At 36.3% G+C, this 18576-nt stretch overlaps 1 protein-coding gene across 5 annotated transcripts in view; it reads left to right on the top strand.

The window, feature by feature from the left end:
* Window positions 1–229: 229 nt before the first annotated feature.
* Window positions 230–18576, top strand: part of LOC127983808 (palladin) — a 78710-nt gene continuing 60363 nt past the window's right edge. For 3 of the 5 annotated variants that reach the window (XM_052586154.1, XM_052586157.1, XM_052586153.1), the window contains exons 1-2: window positions 244–458; window positions 3202–4125. In XM_052586154.1, the coding sequence (XP_052442114.1) occupies window positions 3203–4125 (923 nt within the window). In that variant the 5' untranslated portion in view covers window positions 244–458; window position 3202. Of the gene's footprint in view, window positions 459–3201; window positions 4126–18576 lie in introns of all 5 variants that reach the window. The other 2 variants (XM_052586155.1, XM_052586156.1) reach the window with 2 other exon arrangements.

The following is an 18576-nucleotide window of genomic DNA, read 5'->3' as shown; positions in this document are numbered from 1 at the left end:
GCTGGCTTGTTTTGAAGCTAACATTCAAGTGTGTATCTGTAAAATGCATTAACATGCCTTTGTGGATATGAAAATGATGTATGCGTGTCTTTGATGTGGTGTGGGCACATGGATGCTACACACCCCAGAGCTCTCTCTCTCTCTCTCTCTCTCTCTCTTTCTCTCTCACTCACCTTGTCTCTCTCTCTTGCTGTGTAACCTGAGCTAGGGTCCAAATTTAGCGGTGCTCAGTAAGCGTCAGGGCCTGAGACAGATGGGACAGCAGGCCACTCTGCAGCCACTCTAACCGGCTCACCTCAGAGCACTCGGCAAAATAAGACAAAAGAAACATAGAGCAGAGAAAAGACCCACAACTCCATGAAGAAAGAAGTACATCTTTTCTAATTTTCTTGGATAGAGAAGTTCAGAAACACTGGAACCTTCTGACAGGGACGGATATTTGCCAAAATTGACTTAAGGTAAATGGCTTTTCTTTTTTAAATAGGCCTATATATACATTATGCCATTGACTTTTTGCTTTTGGCTGTAAGTAGAAGATTACAAGTGAGAAGTTTCATTCTGCATATTCAAGACTTTAAGTGAATTATATAATTAGATTCAGGAACTGCTTTCAATGAATGATCATCTGAGATATTTGGTTTCAGCTTTACATCCACTTCACTATTTCATTCAATTTCATCCAGCAGCAGATGAATGCTTCTACACGTTTACAATTAATTCTGATAAAGATCATTCTACTGTTTGCATCAGAGATGGAAAAACAAGCATGTCAGTCTGTCAGTCTTGGCTTTCACAATTGTTTGGCATGTCACATTCATATTCCGCCATCTATAATTCATCAATACAGAATAAAGGGGCCATAATTTCCACATGAATAATGTAGAAGCAGTGTGTGTGTGTGCTTATGTGTAAAAAAAGGACTCTTGGTGGGGAGGTGGTTGCTGCTGTGAAATGCAGCCCTTGAGGATTAAAAATAACAACAGCTGGCCTTCAGGACGCCATGACAGGAGAAAGTCACACTGTCACGTACCTTTACATACAACACCTGGTCACTTTACACAAACATTGCATAAACAATGTCGGCTATAACAAAACATGGAGACATGGTTATTATACAGTACTATATGACATCAATTAATAGGCCATAAATAATAAATATACATGTGTAAACAGTTACAGTCATAAAGTTAGCAGGAATACATTAATGTGTCTCCGACATGTGCATGGAGCGTTCACACACACCAGCCAGTTCCCAGTTCTGCACGTATTCAGAGCTGAGGTGTGTTTTCTCAGAGACCTGATCTGTTGGTTGAAGGGTTGGCTATGCTGCAGACACTGTCTCATATTAATGTTTCACCAATGTGTGGTATGTCAGACCAAACACCTTCCCTGAATTATGGTGAAGGATCTTCTCCACAGTTTATGCAGGATAACATCATTCACTGTCAGATTTAAATTTGTTTTTCACAGAAGTCAAATCCACATAGGGTCTTAAAGCCATTTGTAAATGAAAACAACATTTTTCTATAAGTTCTAAAACATTCATTTACATTTATTCATCAACTGTAACATCTGTACTTGTGGGGTCATATTATGTTGCTATAGAACATTATTTGGTGTAATGAAATGCATTTATGCGGTTTAAGGTAAAAAAAAAACATTATTTTCCACATACTGTACATTATTGTATCTCCTCTATGATTTTTACAAAGCTCATCGTTCTAAAAAGCAAGGTTTGCTCTGATTGGCCAGCTATCCAGTGTGTTGTGATTGGCCAAATGCCTCAAGCGTTTGACAGAAAGGTTACATCCATTTCCATACTGGCATGACAAGACAAAAACAATAAAACCCACTACAAACAAGGCATCTCTTGCATCCAGTGGGGACATAATTACACATAATGACTTATACTGTCTTTAACGCCTTGCATTGCAAATCGCGCCGCATAAACATAAAACCATGTCTGCATTTGTGATCGGAGGAATTACAAACAACAAGCACTACTCTACACTGCTCAAAACTTGTGTTTTAATCATCAGTGGCAAATTATTTAAATATGTAAACGTATTGACAGTCTGTGAGACAGCTGTTAGAATGAGCCGTTTTAGGGGTGTGTGGTTGACTCTTAACTTTTATAAAGAATATATCTTTGGATTTGAGACTTTAGTCTTTGCATCTTTACAGATCTTCTTTATGCACCAAAAACTTGTAACACTCCAAATAGAAAAGAAAATTTGGAATCACATCATATGACCCCTTTAATGTATTTAATAAGTTTAACCTGTTGTGCAACATCCTACCAATTAAGGTCCCTTCATCAGATGGATGCATCCTTCCATTTGATATCCAACAATACTGTTTGTGTACTTGGGAGGTTGGATTAAATATTTTATTTATTTATTTAAATTGAGACTCAACCAAAGACCAAGCATTGTATTCTGTAAATATTTGCTGAATCTGTTTTTATTCATAAAGCATGTCATTATGGAACATTAAAACCCTTCCTGAAGCCTACCATCATACACAAAATACTGTTATATGTTTTATTTATATGTTTACATAAAAAATTCTACACATAAATTTGTCAAACGTCATTTTTATTCATATACAATATCAGAATTTGTAATGTTTTTGAAAGAAGTCTCTCACTGAGTTGTTTACCAAGACTGCATTTATTTGATCAAATGTACAGCAAAGATTTTAATATTGTGAAATATTATTACAATTTAAAAAACTTTAAAAAACAGTTTTCTATTTTAATATATTTATATTAATATATAAATGTAATTTATTCCCATGGTGGCAAAACCGCAACCATTACTCCAGTGCAGGGTGAAGTGACGTCTCTGGAAAAATAGATATAGATTGATGTAGGGACAGTGAAGAGTAAATGATAGACAAGGGAATAAAAGAGATAAAGTCAGCATGAGTGTTAGATGGCACTCATGCCTTGTTGGGCCTCATGACAAGCCTTTGTTAATGCCAGACAGCTGTGCCCAAAATATGCCAGCCTGAGTCATCATACGACAACTGCTCATAATCAGTCTCCGGTGTGAGTGTATTAATTTAAGTGCATGAATGTGGTATATATTGCAGAAATTGCTTGTCTTTGATTCTGATATTCCCGATCTTTATGAAAACATTTAAAATAGGGTCCGCAATCTTTTCTCACGTTTCTCTTTGGTGATTTGTGTTTTGCAGGATGCAGGACGGGAGCTGGAATGACACACTCCCCCCCTCTCTGCTGATGAAAGAGGCGTGTCCTACAGGGGGCGTGTCCTTGGAGGGGGATGGGAGCATGCTTTTGTTGCCACCTCTTGATGGTGAGGTTTACTTGGACTCAATGGCTGAGCTAGAGAGTGGGGACGGGGACTTTCCAGAACTTTCTGCTTTCCTGAGCCAGGATGAGATCAGCCTCAGTCTGGACCTGGCTCGAGAAGCAATGAGTGACGCAGGTGACCCAAATGACCAAGATGAACCCCCCGTTCCCACAGAGCACCTGCCCCTTTACTCAGAAACCAAAGACCCCATTCTTCCAGATTCAGCATCTCAGTCAACTGACACCAAATCAGGTAAAGTCACATCCAATCAGAGCATGCCGCTCAGCAGGCCTAACCAGCTCTGTAATGCTCCTGAATCACCCGAAAAGTTTGTCTGCCAAAAATCCATCACACCAGTATATAAGCAGGACCGTCCCCGGCTGGTCCACGGAGGCCTGGAGCTCAATGAACGAGCTGCTTCAACTTCTGAGTTCTGCAGCCGAGCTGCTACCTTCATTGAAGAGCTCTCTTCCATCTTCAAAGGCTCCACTCGTGTGGACCAGCAAGGTGATGAAGACTCCTCTTCACCTGACAGTGGCTACTTGTCTCCAAGGAGCCAGCGGCTGGCCATGCAGCAGGCCCAGCCACCTCTTTCCTCTTCATCTTCCTCTGAGCCCCAGCAGGAAAGTATGCAGCAGGTTCGGGCTGATGTTGGCTCAGATGAGCATCAGGGTCGAGGGGTTAGTCTAGATGGACCCAAGAGCCCTCCACGCTTCACCCAGAAACTGAAGAGCCAGGAAGTAGCAGAAGGAAGCCCTATCCGCCTTGAATGCAGAGTGACTGGAAACCCCCTTCCACTAGTCAGGTAGGATAACCTGGTTTATGCTACTCAGGTATCACCAGTACCCCTTAACTTTGGGTTGTGTTGTCTAAAATGAATTTTTTTTTTTTAGCAACTTGTTCGGGACTTTTTAAAGCACAAGGTGGTTTCTTGTTTTTGTGGTAATATGAAATAACATGAAATAAAACGTAAAAAAGAAAATGAAAATTCTCAGGGGAATGCTTGATTCTCTGCTTGTTCTCAGCTGTTGCACTGCAGGAAACATACTGGGTATAAAATAGAACTATGAGGAAACTTTAGGAATTTTTAGTGAACTTGTTCTTTTGTTTATTCGTCAAAAGCCCGTGCAAGGAAGAAACTAGCTGTTCCCGTCCTAGATTGCTCTGTTTACTGGGCGAGCATGATTTCACCAAGTACAACATGTTCCTGGATCAACACCCTTGTCTTATTTGGCAAATGTGTGAATGAGATCTTACAGTAAGCAAGACATTTATGAGTGCCCTTTTTACTTGGTGATTCAGGAATTTGATATTTGTTCCCTGCCAGCACTGGAAAGTTAACAAACACACAGATGCTATTTTTAGTGATGCCACTGCAGTCTTGCTGGTGCGGCGCCAAACTCAGTCCCCCCTGCGAGTGACTCCTCAGTGCTGTGTAAACTCAGAATGATTTCTGCAAAGGTTCCAGAGGAACACAAACACAAAGGGAGTGTGTGAATTACTGAATGCCTTTCAGGAGAGTTGACTTTTAAATATAATTTTTGTCAGTAATTTTTGAGGTTCTTGTGCGATGCAAATCTTGATATGTTTTGTGCTATATACAACTAAAGTGACTTATATTTTGTAGATTTACTGTCCAATACATATAATAAATAAACATATAATAGAAGTCTTAATTAGTGGAATCAAAGCCCTTCCAAACCCCCCATAATTCAGGCACTGAACATAAACATATCAATGGCTCTGCTTTCTATAAATGTAAGCTGTTGTTGATGCTCTAAATAACTCAGATGTCATACTAGATCTACCATATTTTCTCCATTTGGACATTGCATTATTGAAATTCAGCATTGTTGACCTATATGCTTCCAGCTCACATTATTGAGATGGCAGCACTAAGCAGAGATCAGCAGAGATCATCTGAGAGAGCATGTTATGTGTGTGCAGATGTTTCAGAGATATTGTTGATGGTGAACTGCTACTCGAGTGGGATATTCCACATTGTGTGTGGGCATAGTGTCCAATGTGGAAATTAGTGGTGAAAGACGGATCACAGAATGCCTGTGTGGTCCCATTACCCACCTTAAGAATCATGTTGGTGCAGCTGCTGTTTGAGTGGGGATGTTTACTTGCATTCAGTAGACGTTTTCATTCCAGTAACTGCTGGTGTCTTCGAGCTCAGTGTGTCTTGTAAGAAGCGATAAGGTCTGTGAACTCTCCAGCTCTTTTGTTAATCTGCTAGCCCTGTTCTTCTCATTAAAATTAAAAGTGCAACTCAACACCTTGACTTAGTGGTTTAAAAGGTCATTTTTATTACAGCTGATCCCTCCACTCCATTGATAACACTGAGTTATAATAAAATATTATTAGAACAAGTAGTCGCTATCAGTCAAATGTAATTCCTATTGGCATGTTTCTACTTGCATGTAAGTCTGTTGTTGTTGTTGTTGTTTCCACTGTTCAAAATCCCCATGGATATTCAAAAGTTGAAATAAACAGATACTGACAACAAACTTGTAAAGTGAGCAGTGGATAAACAGCTTTTAACCCTTTAACTGTCACCCCGTCCTGTAAACGGGACGCCTACATTTACTTCACTATATTACAATTAAATCAGATCTAATTTTGACAAACTATATATCATTAGAAAGGTTTAAGACTCCCAAATACATATTTTACCAATGTTTTTTTTTTTTTTAAATTATGTAGGAAAAGTAAGAGATTCATTTATGTGTGCACCCTCAAAAATCTACATTATAACAGGAGTTTTGAACTTTGTTTAAAAAAAAAAAGACTTCTTCATTGCCTTTTTCTCTATCACATTTTAGAAATCATCAGAAATTATATATCAACTGAAAACTTAAAATCTCAAAATTCATCCTTTAAACCCATTTTAAAATCAGACATTGCAGCATGTAAATGGTACATCAAAATCATGTTACAAAATGTTTTCATTCATGAATTATAAAAATGTAAGTTTGGATCGTGTACTATAAAGTCTATGTTCAAAAATGTGAATGACAGTTATTAAAATACTGTAAAAAAAAATAGAATGAGCTATCTACTTAAAAAAAGGATGGTAAAAATATTACACATAATATTTTTGAGTAGTTTTTAAGGCTTGATTTTTTTTAAAAATGGAATCTACCTGCATAAATAATGTAAAATGATAAAATCTAAATTAATTAATCTATGACACAAAGTATTTATTAAAATGAGTGAAATGTGCTCATTTATTTAAAGATGATCTCAAAAGTCTGTGATTTTGAGTGAGTGTTTGTATTTGACATTGAGTTCTTTTGTACATAACAGAAACTCTTTCAAATGTCAAACATAACTGAATATTAAACATTAATAGACCTTTCCCTTCACTTAAAAACACATAAAATATAATTTAATTAAAAAATTGACTCTCTATATCCAGCATACAAGCATGTTGGGAAATAACAATTACCTCTAAAATAAAACTACAAAATTGAGCTAATTCTCTTAAAATAAATAGGTAGCCTTCTTTCATAATTTTTTTTTGTTTAATCAGTTCCTAAATGTAATCCTCAAAACTGATTTAATTCCCTTTAAAAAAAGGAAAAGGAAAAACATCTCTTGGTTTTATTAGTAAAAAGTCATCAATATTTTCTATACAATCCTAAATCACAATTTCTTTAATGAAATATAAGCACTATTTTTTATATGCCTTATTTTAATTTAATATATTATACATTGAAATTTATTATATTTAATATACCTTATTTTGTTAATGAAAATTACAAGACCCATGATATATATATATATTTTTTACAGTGTATAGAATCTTCACATAAAAAAACTCTACAATTTGAGACATGAAATTAACATCTTCTTAATCTTAATTTTTTTGTCTTTAATGCAAGTGTAAATTAATTTGATTATGCATTAATGACAAAAAATGAAACTGGTTTTAGTTTTGCTGTCGTTAACAGCTTAGTTTAGTAGCTTTAATCCAGCTCTAACCAGTATAAACCAGTCTGGATCAGCACGGAAAGTCAGTTTAACCTGCTCTTACCAGTTGTTATTATACAAATGATAAGGAACTGAGGGAAAAGGTATAGCAATAATTTAACCCAGTGTAAAAGCAGTGTCAAATTTTCAAGGTTTTGACAATTTTAAGGTTTATAGCCTGGCTTCAGATGTTTAATGTTCTGTTAGTTTGTGTGCATAAACACAGATCTCTGTGTGCTCAGATCCGTACAACACACACTGTTTTCCACCCCAGCAACAGGAGGTATGATGTTGAGCTGGAGAGAGGCAACAGTAAACGGGGATTTCTGCCCACGTGGGGTTGCATAATGAAAGGGGACGGACACACACTTGGACTCCACAGACGTGGTGGTTGCACACTGGAAATGCAAAGCCTCATCCTTCTCCCTCTGCCACTGCAACCGGGCCTCATCCTGTCAATATAAATAGGCCTTCTGCCGGCATGGAGGAGCCGGGCTCTGGAATGCTATCCATGCCATGACTAGACACTTTCCTTATGGCTTTACTTTCTCCACCTTTCTCCACCTTCTAAGGGAACATGTAGGTGTTGGAAAGAGAGAGAGAGAGAGAGCATGTGACCTGCCATTTATCAAAGATTGACTGACGGTGTGGTTTTCGGCCTCTAGGTGGAAGTGTTGCATCTCAGGTTCGAGTCATATTGCGCAAGTCAAGAAATAGTTTATTAACAAACCTCAGAGCAGACACCACAGAGACCCTTGGTATAAATACTACAATGATTACATACAGGTGTTACATAACCCAGGGTTATAGATACTGACATGTTTTTCATAGTTCGCATGGACAGGAGGTAGACAGAGCAGCTTGAGGTTTCTGGAAACATGAGGGAGACTTAAATTTCCCAGTAAGAAATACGAAAGGCCTGTTCTCATGTACATGTACAGTAGATAAAATGACCTGTTTAAAGAAGATAATTAAAGATAAATCATTCTTATACTATGTGAAGAGTTAAGTTAACATCACAACGATAGCAATAACAACAAAGAGGAATGACATATTTACAGCTGATGAACGCTAAAAATTCAAAGAGGCATGTAATTGCAGCACATGCTTATAAACAAACCATTATTGTCTGTTGTTGTGGACGGTGGTATCTTTATCCTTATAGTTATCTTTATAGTTGAACACTTAAGTTTTACCTACAGTATAACAAATGTGAGCCATTGCCCATTGATAACATCCTCCTAAGTGAATAATAAATATTCTAATATGTAATTGGAATAGATTTGGAATTTGGAAACAGTGCCAGTTTCTTTTTGCGTCTACTGAACCTGTAAATGACATCATCAACTTGTGTCAAGCTCCAGTCTGAGTGCATCAGAGTTGACTGACAACATTTTGTGTCAGTGAGCTAATGTTGTGCATTAAGCATTCATCTCTTACATGACTGACTGACAGATCCAAACATAAAGCTTTCTTTTTTGTGACAGTAAGGACAAACAATGTACAGTACAATATAGACCTACAGGAAACTTTCCTTCAGAAAACACTTGAGGCTGATGCTTGCGTGAAATTGATCTTCATGGGAAGTTAGTATGGCTGACTGCTTGCCCTTGTCTTTAATGATCCTTCCTGACCAGGATAGTGACCAGGTGACATCTTCCTCGTATCTTCCTTGTTCACATTCTTTCATTTAAACCATTAGCCCCAATCACTTGCAGATGTGGAGAGGCAAGGTGTTAGATAAACATTGGCCTTGGCAGAGAGGTAAATAGTGTCCAGGCTTAAAGAGGTGCCTCTATAGATTTATGAATCGAAGGAATGAAGCCCAGAGAGTTCTAAGAGCGGAGCATGTGTGTCTGTTATGAGTGTGTGCAGGTGAGAATCAGCACATGTCATGGAGGCTTTATCTTTACATTTAGGTGATTCTTTCAAGTGTTGTGTGTGTGTGTGTGTGTGTGTGTGTGTGTGTGTGTGTCTGTGACAGAATTTCACATCTGTTCCTCAGTATTGTCTTTAGGGCAGTACAGTTATATGAGATGTTACACCATCACTTTGGTATTTATAATCATATTAAGACTTCATTCTTCATTTTCATCTCATTTTTCATTTACCCATTAATTATTGGTGTGGTTGATCACAGTGTCTGCCTGGGAAGATTACTCTTCTTGGGTGGGAGAGCTGGGCAAATATGATTTTTTTTTTCTAGTTATCTTAGTTGTGGAAAAGTTTAAATTCACACAACACAGCCTATTCAGTAAATTATCTATATCTATATCTATATCTATTTCTATATCTATATATCTACTGTATATCTATATATCTATATATCAATAAAAAAAAAAAAAAAAAAAATATATATATATATATATAAATATATATAAATATATAAAGTACTCCAAAGTACTCCAAATTATATTCGGTGTAGCATAAGATAGATTTTGAGGTTACCGTTTTTTTTATACAATTTTTAAATTCTACTTTAATGACAAGTCTTTAGATTTATGTAACTTTGCTTTAGGACTCTCAGTATATGCATTTTAAGGTAATTTACGGTAGGCAACCTAGAAAGTCGAGAGATGCAATTTTCCTCAAATTTTAATAATCACCACCCCAAAAATGTGCATAAAATGACTTTTATAATAAGCAGCTTCCTAAAACACATAGAACAAAAGAAATACACCAATAATATCAATTCATGGGTTTAAAAGAGGCCTATCAAATATCTTGCCAACTATAAACCACAATGCTAAATTTGGTACTGGTGAACTTATTCACAATGTACATTTAAATAATTGCTATTTTTAAACGTAAGATTATAAATACGGTGCATTATTTTATTATGAAATTAATTTGCTGTTTTGAGTGCTGTATGTGAATTTCCATGTAGGGTATAACGTTTCTCATTGAGTCTGGGTTATTGTCAGTGGTGTGCATGGCTTCATTTAACACTATCTTTTGTAAAGGATCATAAATGTTGCCAGGCATATCTTTATGTATCACATGATGTCAATACTGAGACTTAATGTTATCAGCCAAGGTGGTGTGCATAACTGTCAACATGTTTATCTGATGATAGCAAATAAAATATCACTTGTTTGTGAGTATGTTTACGCTCCACACCTTGATTTTTGAATTTTTTTTTTAAAGAAAATTGTTGCATGCAATTTTTGTGGAAAATTGGGGTAAACAAATACAGGATATAATAAACACCACGAGTCGCACACAAACATATATACACACACAGCAGGAAGACAAGGTTCTCATTATAATAAAACTAATTGGAAACAAAGTGATGTGGAAGTTATGTTCACCCATTGGAGCCGCTTCACAATGAGTGTGTGAGCATGTGTGTGTATTCATTACTCCTCCGGTTAATAGCTCTTTCACATTTTATCACTTGTTTCCCTTGGGCATGTTCTTTGATGAGGTTGCCAGATCTTAGCAGGAGATCCTCCCTTGTACTTCTAAAAATGCCCCTTGTAGTCGCTCTCAATAACAAGCTCGGATTTCCATGCCAACATTTCCCCCCTTCACCCCATCCTCAAGAGAAAGACTGGAAATGAATATATGAAATATGAATATGCTTAACATCTAAACTTTCAAACAGAAACAACATTTCCTGGTGATTTTTCTGTTTTCTTTCCTAATACCTCAGTGATGTTCTGTTTCCGTCAGCTCATTCTTACAACATTTACTATATATGAGGCACTGTAGCACTTTTTATATTTATTTTATCCTTGTTATAAAGGATATTTGCGGTCTATACGATTTTTTTTTTTTTTAAATAAGCCACTTGTGTTCACCAAGTCTGCATTTATCTAATCAAAACACCATAAAACAGCAATATATTAAATGATATTTAATATTTTCTTGTTTTAATATAGTTCAAAATGTAATTATTCATGTGGTGGCAAAGCAGAATTATTCAGCCATTACTCCTGTCTTCATGATCCTTTAGAAATCATTCAAATATGCAGATTTGGTGCTCAAGAAACATTTCTTATTATTATCATTATTAAATAATATATCATATATTATTATATGTGTTGAAAACAGTTGTGCTGCCTAATATTTTTGTGGAAACCATGCAATTTTTTTTTTTTGCAAGATTCTTTGATGAGTAGAAAGATCAAAGAAGCAGCATTTATCTAAAATAGAAATGCATTATAAATGTATTCACTGTAACTTTTGATCAGTTTAGTGCATCTTTACTGAATAAAAGTATTGATTTCTTAAAATAAAGTCTTACTGACTGCAGACCTTTAAATGGTAGTGTACTGTGTTTGAAGAGCCTTTTGATTGTGTTGTTAAACCTTGAACACCTGGTACTCTCCTTGTTTACTTTGTTTCTTCAAATGCTAATGGGACAGAACAGCATAGCAATGCATTATTGTTGTGTTTGTTTGTACGAAATGTCCAGGCTTAATCGGCCGCAGTTGGAAAATTCCTCAAAAGGAAGTGCATCGGAACATACCTGAGGTGAAGAATCATTGATGCATGTTCTGTTACATAGAGCGAGAGACATAAGCAGAAGCTAGAGGGAGAGAGGGGAGGAAAGAGACCAACATAAGAGTGAATAAGGATGTTTTTCCCTGTGCCAACATTCTTGGAATGAACCACAAGAGGACTTGTCATGCAAATAGAGCATTTTCTGACTAGAGTTGGAATTTAAGAGGGGCTGAAAAAGAGCGGACGGAGGAGAGAGATGGAGAAGCGTGGATATGTAAGGAAGAATATTGCTCGGGAAAGAGTGAGGAATTCTTGCTCGGAAACATTTTGGTTGGCAGCTAGGAGAACCACAAGTGTGTCAGTGTACTACACTGAACAAACATGCAGGCTTTGCTTTGGCGTTAACAGACCAACCAGCACTAGATGCTAAAATACTAAAAGACACACTCATAGCTGTTAAATGGTGTGAGGTCATAAAGGCACCAGTGACGAGTGATTATTATTTATACTGTTACACAAAATATATATATTTCAAATTATAGCTGTTCTGTATTCATCAAAGAATCCTGACAAAAATGAATCACTGTTTCCACAAAAATATCGAAAAGCACAGCTATTTTCAACACTGATAACTTGCGCAGCGAATCAGATTATTAGAATGATTTCGGAAGGATCATGTGACTTTGAAGACTGGAGTAATAACTGCTGAAAACTCAGCTTTGCCATCACAGGAATAAATTACATTTTACTATATTTTGATCAAATAAATACAGCTGTGATGAGCACAAGGGACTTCTTTCAAAAACATTAAAAAGAACTCCACACTTTTGAACAATAGTGTATATAAATTAACTTAAAGAAGTGATTATTCTGCTTTAAAAGTATCACAGTATCGCTGTTTGATCTATGGGAAAGGTTCTCTGTCAGGTTTCATCTCTGCTGTTGTTTGGTTGGCGGTAGCTTGTAATTATGAGGACATCTCATAAACATGAGTCTAAACTGTAGCGGGTGACCCAAGTGTGTTTGTGTGATGCATTTGAAACATATGGATCAGAGATGAGCCAGTGATGAAAAATCTGATCTCATTCCCCTTTAGTAATGACCTCTGACCCTGTATCTGTATTATATGTGTTAATCGCTGTCATGACCTCCAGGCTTTAAACGAGGTGTCTCAACACATCTCTATAATGGAAATGCTGACTTGAATTTTGGCCTAAATCCCAAATGATTATTACATTACAGATTTTTACCATAGATCTGCACTGAAGACACATTTTTGGCAGAAATAATGGTTTATTACAAGGTTAATGAAAAAAAGGAAATTAAATAAATAATAAATAATCCGTTTAAAAAGCAAAACAAAAAGGTAAATTAGTTTTTATTTTAAATATCTTATTGACCATATTTAGCATCTGCAGAGATCTTTCTTCTTTCTTATATAATTTCCTGTTTTATGTTTTTTCCCAGCATTTTCAGTTTTACATGCTTTGTACATGTTTACAAGGTTTCCATCTGGTGCAGCCCTGTCCAATCATATATTTTAAACAAAGCTTAAGCTGTCTTTTGTATGATGATCTTTAGCCTGCTGCGACAGGTATAGACTGAAGTTCAGAACAGTATCTGTGTTCGGCACAGGGCACTTAGACAGTGGGAGATTAGCATTACTGTATGACGTAAACCTTAGCAACGCTCTTCCCATGAAGTGCTGTTGGGTTTTGTTTATGCCAAGATGACAGTTCAGTGTACAGCAGCCTCCTGGGCCTGAAAAACAATAAAAAAATAAATAAAAAAAACCTTGATTACAGAGAAATGCAAACACAAACAATCATTGTAAGAGAGCTCATTTTAGAGGACAGCAAGCGCATACATATTAGCTATAGGTACATGAAAAAGATGAGATTGATAGGTGGCTCTTTATTCAGATTAAATATTTTATATTTATTTAATAATAATAAATTATATCCTGACTAATAATTATATTTATATATTATCTTTATATTGTTTCTATGATATATTTATACTCTGATTACTAAACATATATATTTATTTTCAACCTTTATATTATTTCTATAATATGCCTATATTATATTTGAATATGGTGAGTTCAGTTCTCTGTGTGGAGCACTGGCTGCTGTCAGACTCATAGTGCAAACAAAAATCTCACTGGATTATTACAATGAATGGCAAAAATAATGTTTGGAAATGTAAACTGATATTTCCTACTGACACACTACAGCAAAACATTGAAATAACTGACTTAAAACCAATTATCTTTTATATATATACACACACACATATAGTTTCTTTTTTTTGGCTATAAATAGTCATATACTAATCATCAATTAATCATCTCCCTTTCCTTCCCCTGTGAGAACAATGTCCTGCTGATAGGAAGAGCAATTAAAGCCCTGTAAGCTGTGTGCAGCTTGTGTGCAGAACTGATAAGATTAAATACTGCAGCCAGAATACTGCATAATAAAGACGACAATGATGACAGCAATGATGTCATGAGGACAGTGCTGACAAAATGGCAATATCCAAAGACAGCTGCAGAGGAGCATGACGCTGCTGGTGTGAATGAGGCAAAGACGTGGGGAGAGGTCATAGGTCGCGATAACAAGACCGAAAAGCCACCAATGGATCCGTACTCACAGAGCTGCGTGAAACTGCACACAATTATCAGCTCACTTCACACACTTGCTTACTTCATACTCAAGTGCACACTCACACAGACAACGTAAAGAACAGTGTGGTGTTAACAAGGAATCTGGCGCTTTGGCATGCTAAAGTCTGTTTGCTAGCACACATATACGCACACTGACGTCCGGAAATATTCAGCGTTATCTTGGCTGATGGTCAGGGCATGTGGACCCTACCATGTATGGAATAAAGATGTTCACACACACTTTGGTAGCAGCATGTCAGGTGGATTCATGGGTATACCGTGATGCAGGGCCTGATATGGCTGTTAGGCCTGAATGTGCCTGAATTCTTGAGTTTGGGCCAAGAGACTGGCAGACTTTGAACCTTAACCTGCTATCAATTACATACCTGTAGTGTATACAGTATCTCTGGTATCTGAAATTGTTCACGCTTGTGTTTGTGGTGTAATTGTATTATGACTTTTGCATTCAGATTCATTGGTGCAAGCAGGAGTTTTTGTTTATGACTGGTTTATTGTATGTGTGTACGTGTTTGTGTGTGCATGTAGATGCACGCAAGTGTACGTGGGTGTGTGCATGTCTGTGAATGCATGACCCTGTTTACACCTGGTATTCCATCTCGGTGATCCGATCATAAGTGGTAAGCCGTAAATACAGGTGGGGTTCAAAATGTTTTGTTTTATTTTATTAACATGCAAGAACACTTGTGTGACTGAGTTAGTCATAGCATTAGAGATCCTCCCTTGACAAAATCTGAAATCAAGGGTCACTGATGCATTTGAGATGCATGCCACTGTCAGGTGTCAAATGTCACATGCCACTGTCAGGGGTCACTCTTGTGATCGGGTCACTTGTGGTGTTGATACCACATTTAAAATAAGGGAATAGGTCTATGTTTTCAAATTAGGCTTCAGGGACTCCACATCATGAATAAAATAAAATAAAATAAAATAAAATAAAATAAAATAAAAATATATTTTACAATTATATTTGCTTTCTAAATAATGATTGGAAATCATGCAATTAATCAAATATTTTATTGGACTGACAGTTAGATTTAATTTTCTATATTATTATATTATATTATATATTATTATATTATAATTACTACATATATTACATCGTCAATTTAAGAAAATTAAATATTTAACATATAATATTTTACATTTAGATTTAAACCCAGTGTATGAGAGCTCAACAAGTACATAAACCTCAGCTACAGTTACATGGATTGCAGTTATCAGTATGTTGACGTAATTATGATAATATAGATTATAAGACTATATACTGATTAATGGCCGTGGTTTTTAATATTTATGTTTATCTTTATGTTATATTTATTTAAAAAATATATTTTTTACATTATTTCTATAATATATGTATGAATATTTATTTGCCAGAATACTATAATATAATATACATATTTATAGTACATCCTTATATTGTTTCAATAATATACATATCAATATTTAGATTATATTCTTGACTTATGCATATTTAATTAACATCTTTTTCTTTATTTCTGTAATATAGATATATATAACTATATGTTCACACACAAGTAAATGGTCATATCTGGGGATCTGAGGAAGCCAAAAGTTTGAAAACCCCCGTGTTAAAAAATTGTGTATTATTGTGTGTTTCTATGTCTCCAGGTCATGCAGAAATATTTTAACAGAATATGTTACCCTCCAGATTGTGACAGGATTACAGTCTGCCTATTAAACTGTCAAAAGACACAGGCCTCTTCATCTGTCCAACTTCACATCTGCTCATTTCTCTCTCTCTCTCTCTCTCTCTCTCTCTAATCTCTTTATATAAATCCGTGTAGCATATCACAGCACTCGTTCGTCTTTCTTTCCTAATTTTTCTCTTTATCACGTCCTCATCCGTCTCTTTCTTGTTTGAACTGTCCCTTAAGAAAATTCTTTCCACGCTGCTCATAATTCCTCTCCTCTGTCTCTTTCCTCTTCTAATCCTCTTTCTCATCTCCGTCCATCTCTTTGGTTCGGTGGAGTTCGACCGTGAGGCGCCGGAGTTCTGCTGATGATGTCACGATCTCAGGGAGTTGTGTCTCCGAGCATTTGGTTTCGCCTGTTAAACTGACCCTTGTGATATTACCGACTCTATAAACGTCTGCGTTGAGGGAGGCAAGGGTCAGGGTCATCTGAATCATTGGCTTTTATAATGCCTTCGCTCACTGTGCAGGAACTTACTGGAGTCAAAAGTAGGCCACAATTGCACGTGCAAAGACAGAAAGAGTCTGTATTGGCAGTGGTCCGATCATGACAGCTGAAGTCATCGAGTGTGTACATGAAGATTAATGTATTTTGGCATTTATCAATGTGAACATTTTTCCATTTCACATTGAATGGTGTCATGTTTAATAGTGAAACTTTAGATGATTGTACTTTTGCTCATTCGTGAAACTGAGCTGTTTTGAAAGTACGATATGTGATCTAACATAAACCTGAGTGTGTCTTTTGAAGAAAGGCCATGAAATATAAAGTTGATTTAGATGTGGAGTGCCGCGTATGCTGGTGAATATCACTGATGGTTTTAGCAGTTTACGAGACAAGTCTGACACAAACCAGAAACTAAGCTTTAAACCCAATTTGTCTAAGAATTTAAATGGATAGTTCATACAATAAAGAGAAATGTGGACCCCAAAAGAATATATTTTTAAACAATGTCAAAGTGTTTTTCGCTCACACAATGAAAGTCAGTGGGGTCCGGTCTTGTTTTGGACCCCATTGACTTCCATTCTCATTGACTTCCATTGTCATTGACTTCCATTGTATGGACAAAAACAATTCAGAATATCTTCTTTTGTGTTCAACAGAAAGAAAGTCATATTATAGGTCTGGAAAGACTTTGGGGTAAATGAAGACAAAAAAAAAGAAGACAGGAAAGATTGAGAGGAGAATTGATACAGTGGCATGCAAACGTTTGGGAAACCCTTGCCGAATCTGTGAAAATGTGAATAATTCTGACAAAATAAAGGAGATCATACTGAATGCATGTTATTTTTCTATTTAGTAATGTCCTGAGTAAGATATTTTACATAAAAGTTGTTTGCATATAGTGCACAAGACAAAAAAAAAAAATGCTGAAATTATTCAAATAACCCCATTCAAAAGTTCGGGAACCCTTAGTTCTTTATATCTCACATGTGCACTTAAACAACGCTATCTTGTGCGATTCATTCATAGTGAACTCCTTCTGGAGCCTGAGAAAGACTCAAACGTATGTTATGTATTTGTGAACACGATGTAAAGACATAAATTAAGCTACGGTTGGAGAATGTTCTGGAAAGCTCTGAACCGTTGAACAGATACAGTTCAGCAGATGTCCAGAAGCAAAATGAGGCAAAACAAAGCCAGAAAGGGCTTCCTGCATGAGAAATGACATCAGTTGTGTCTCTGTCCTTGAACGGGTCTGTTTAACAGCCGTTCCAAGACCTCCATCAGATCTGGATCTGTATAATTTGTACACTGACTGTGTACTGTAAAACGGAGAGCATGTCAGCTTTGTAGTTCGTTCGTGCCTTTGGGCATACATTGATTTGTGTTTGTTGGAAGCATCAGCTGTTTCAAAAGCCAGATGAAGTGAATGTGAGTTTGAGGCAGATGTTAGTGAGAGTTTGTGACCGTGTCTTTGCAGTTTTATTGCTTTCTTCAGCTTTTGATTTACAAACAAATGAAATCCATATTTCAACCCCGACACACACAGTACAGGATGAAGGATGATGTTTTGTGTGTGCAACATTAATACAGGACAAGAGAGTTGGGAGGGAAACTATAAAATACACCATGTAAATAAACGCAAAAGGAACCTTTTTACCTGCTCAGAGTCCAGAGAAACCTTGCGTCCATTTCTTCTGAACTTCAGTGCTGGTCTTTGTCTTTCTCAATGCTGTGTATGTATTTCACCATCACTGACTTCACTCAATAGATGTAAGTCCTCCTAATAAATCCTTGTGTTTGGATTCATTTGTCAGATTAACGGTTTGTTTATTATAGTACAATGTTAGAGTGTTTGCTTAAGCATCTTAGTGCATCCGGTGAATTACTACATTTTGTTTTAATTGGTGTTCTTTTCTTGGGGACATGTAAAGTTTGCCATTGTGATTGGAAAAGCATCTTGAGATGATGCTCAGATGAACT

This window comes from Carassius gibelio, chromosome B20, assembly GCF_023724105.1.
Source record: "Carassius gibelio isolate Cgi1373 ecotype wild population from Czech Republic chromosome B20, carGib1.2-hapl.c, whole genome shotgun sequence".
Taxonomy (NCBI): Eukaryota; Metazoa; Chordata; class Actinopteri; order Cypriniformes; family Cyprinidae; genus Carassius; species Carassius gibelio.
Note: the sequence above shows the minus strand (reverse complement) of the source record. Positions and strands in the feature narration are given on the sequence as shown.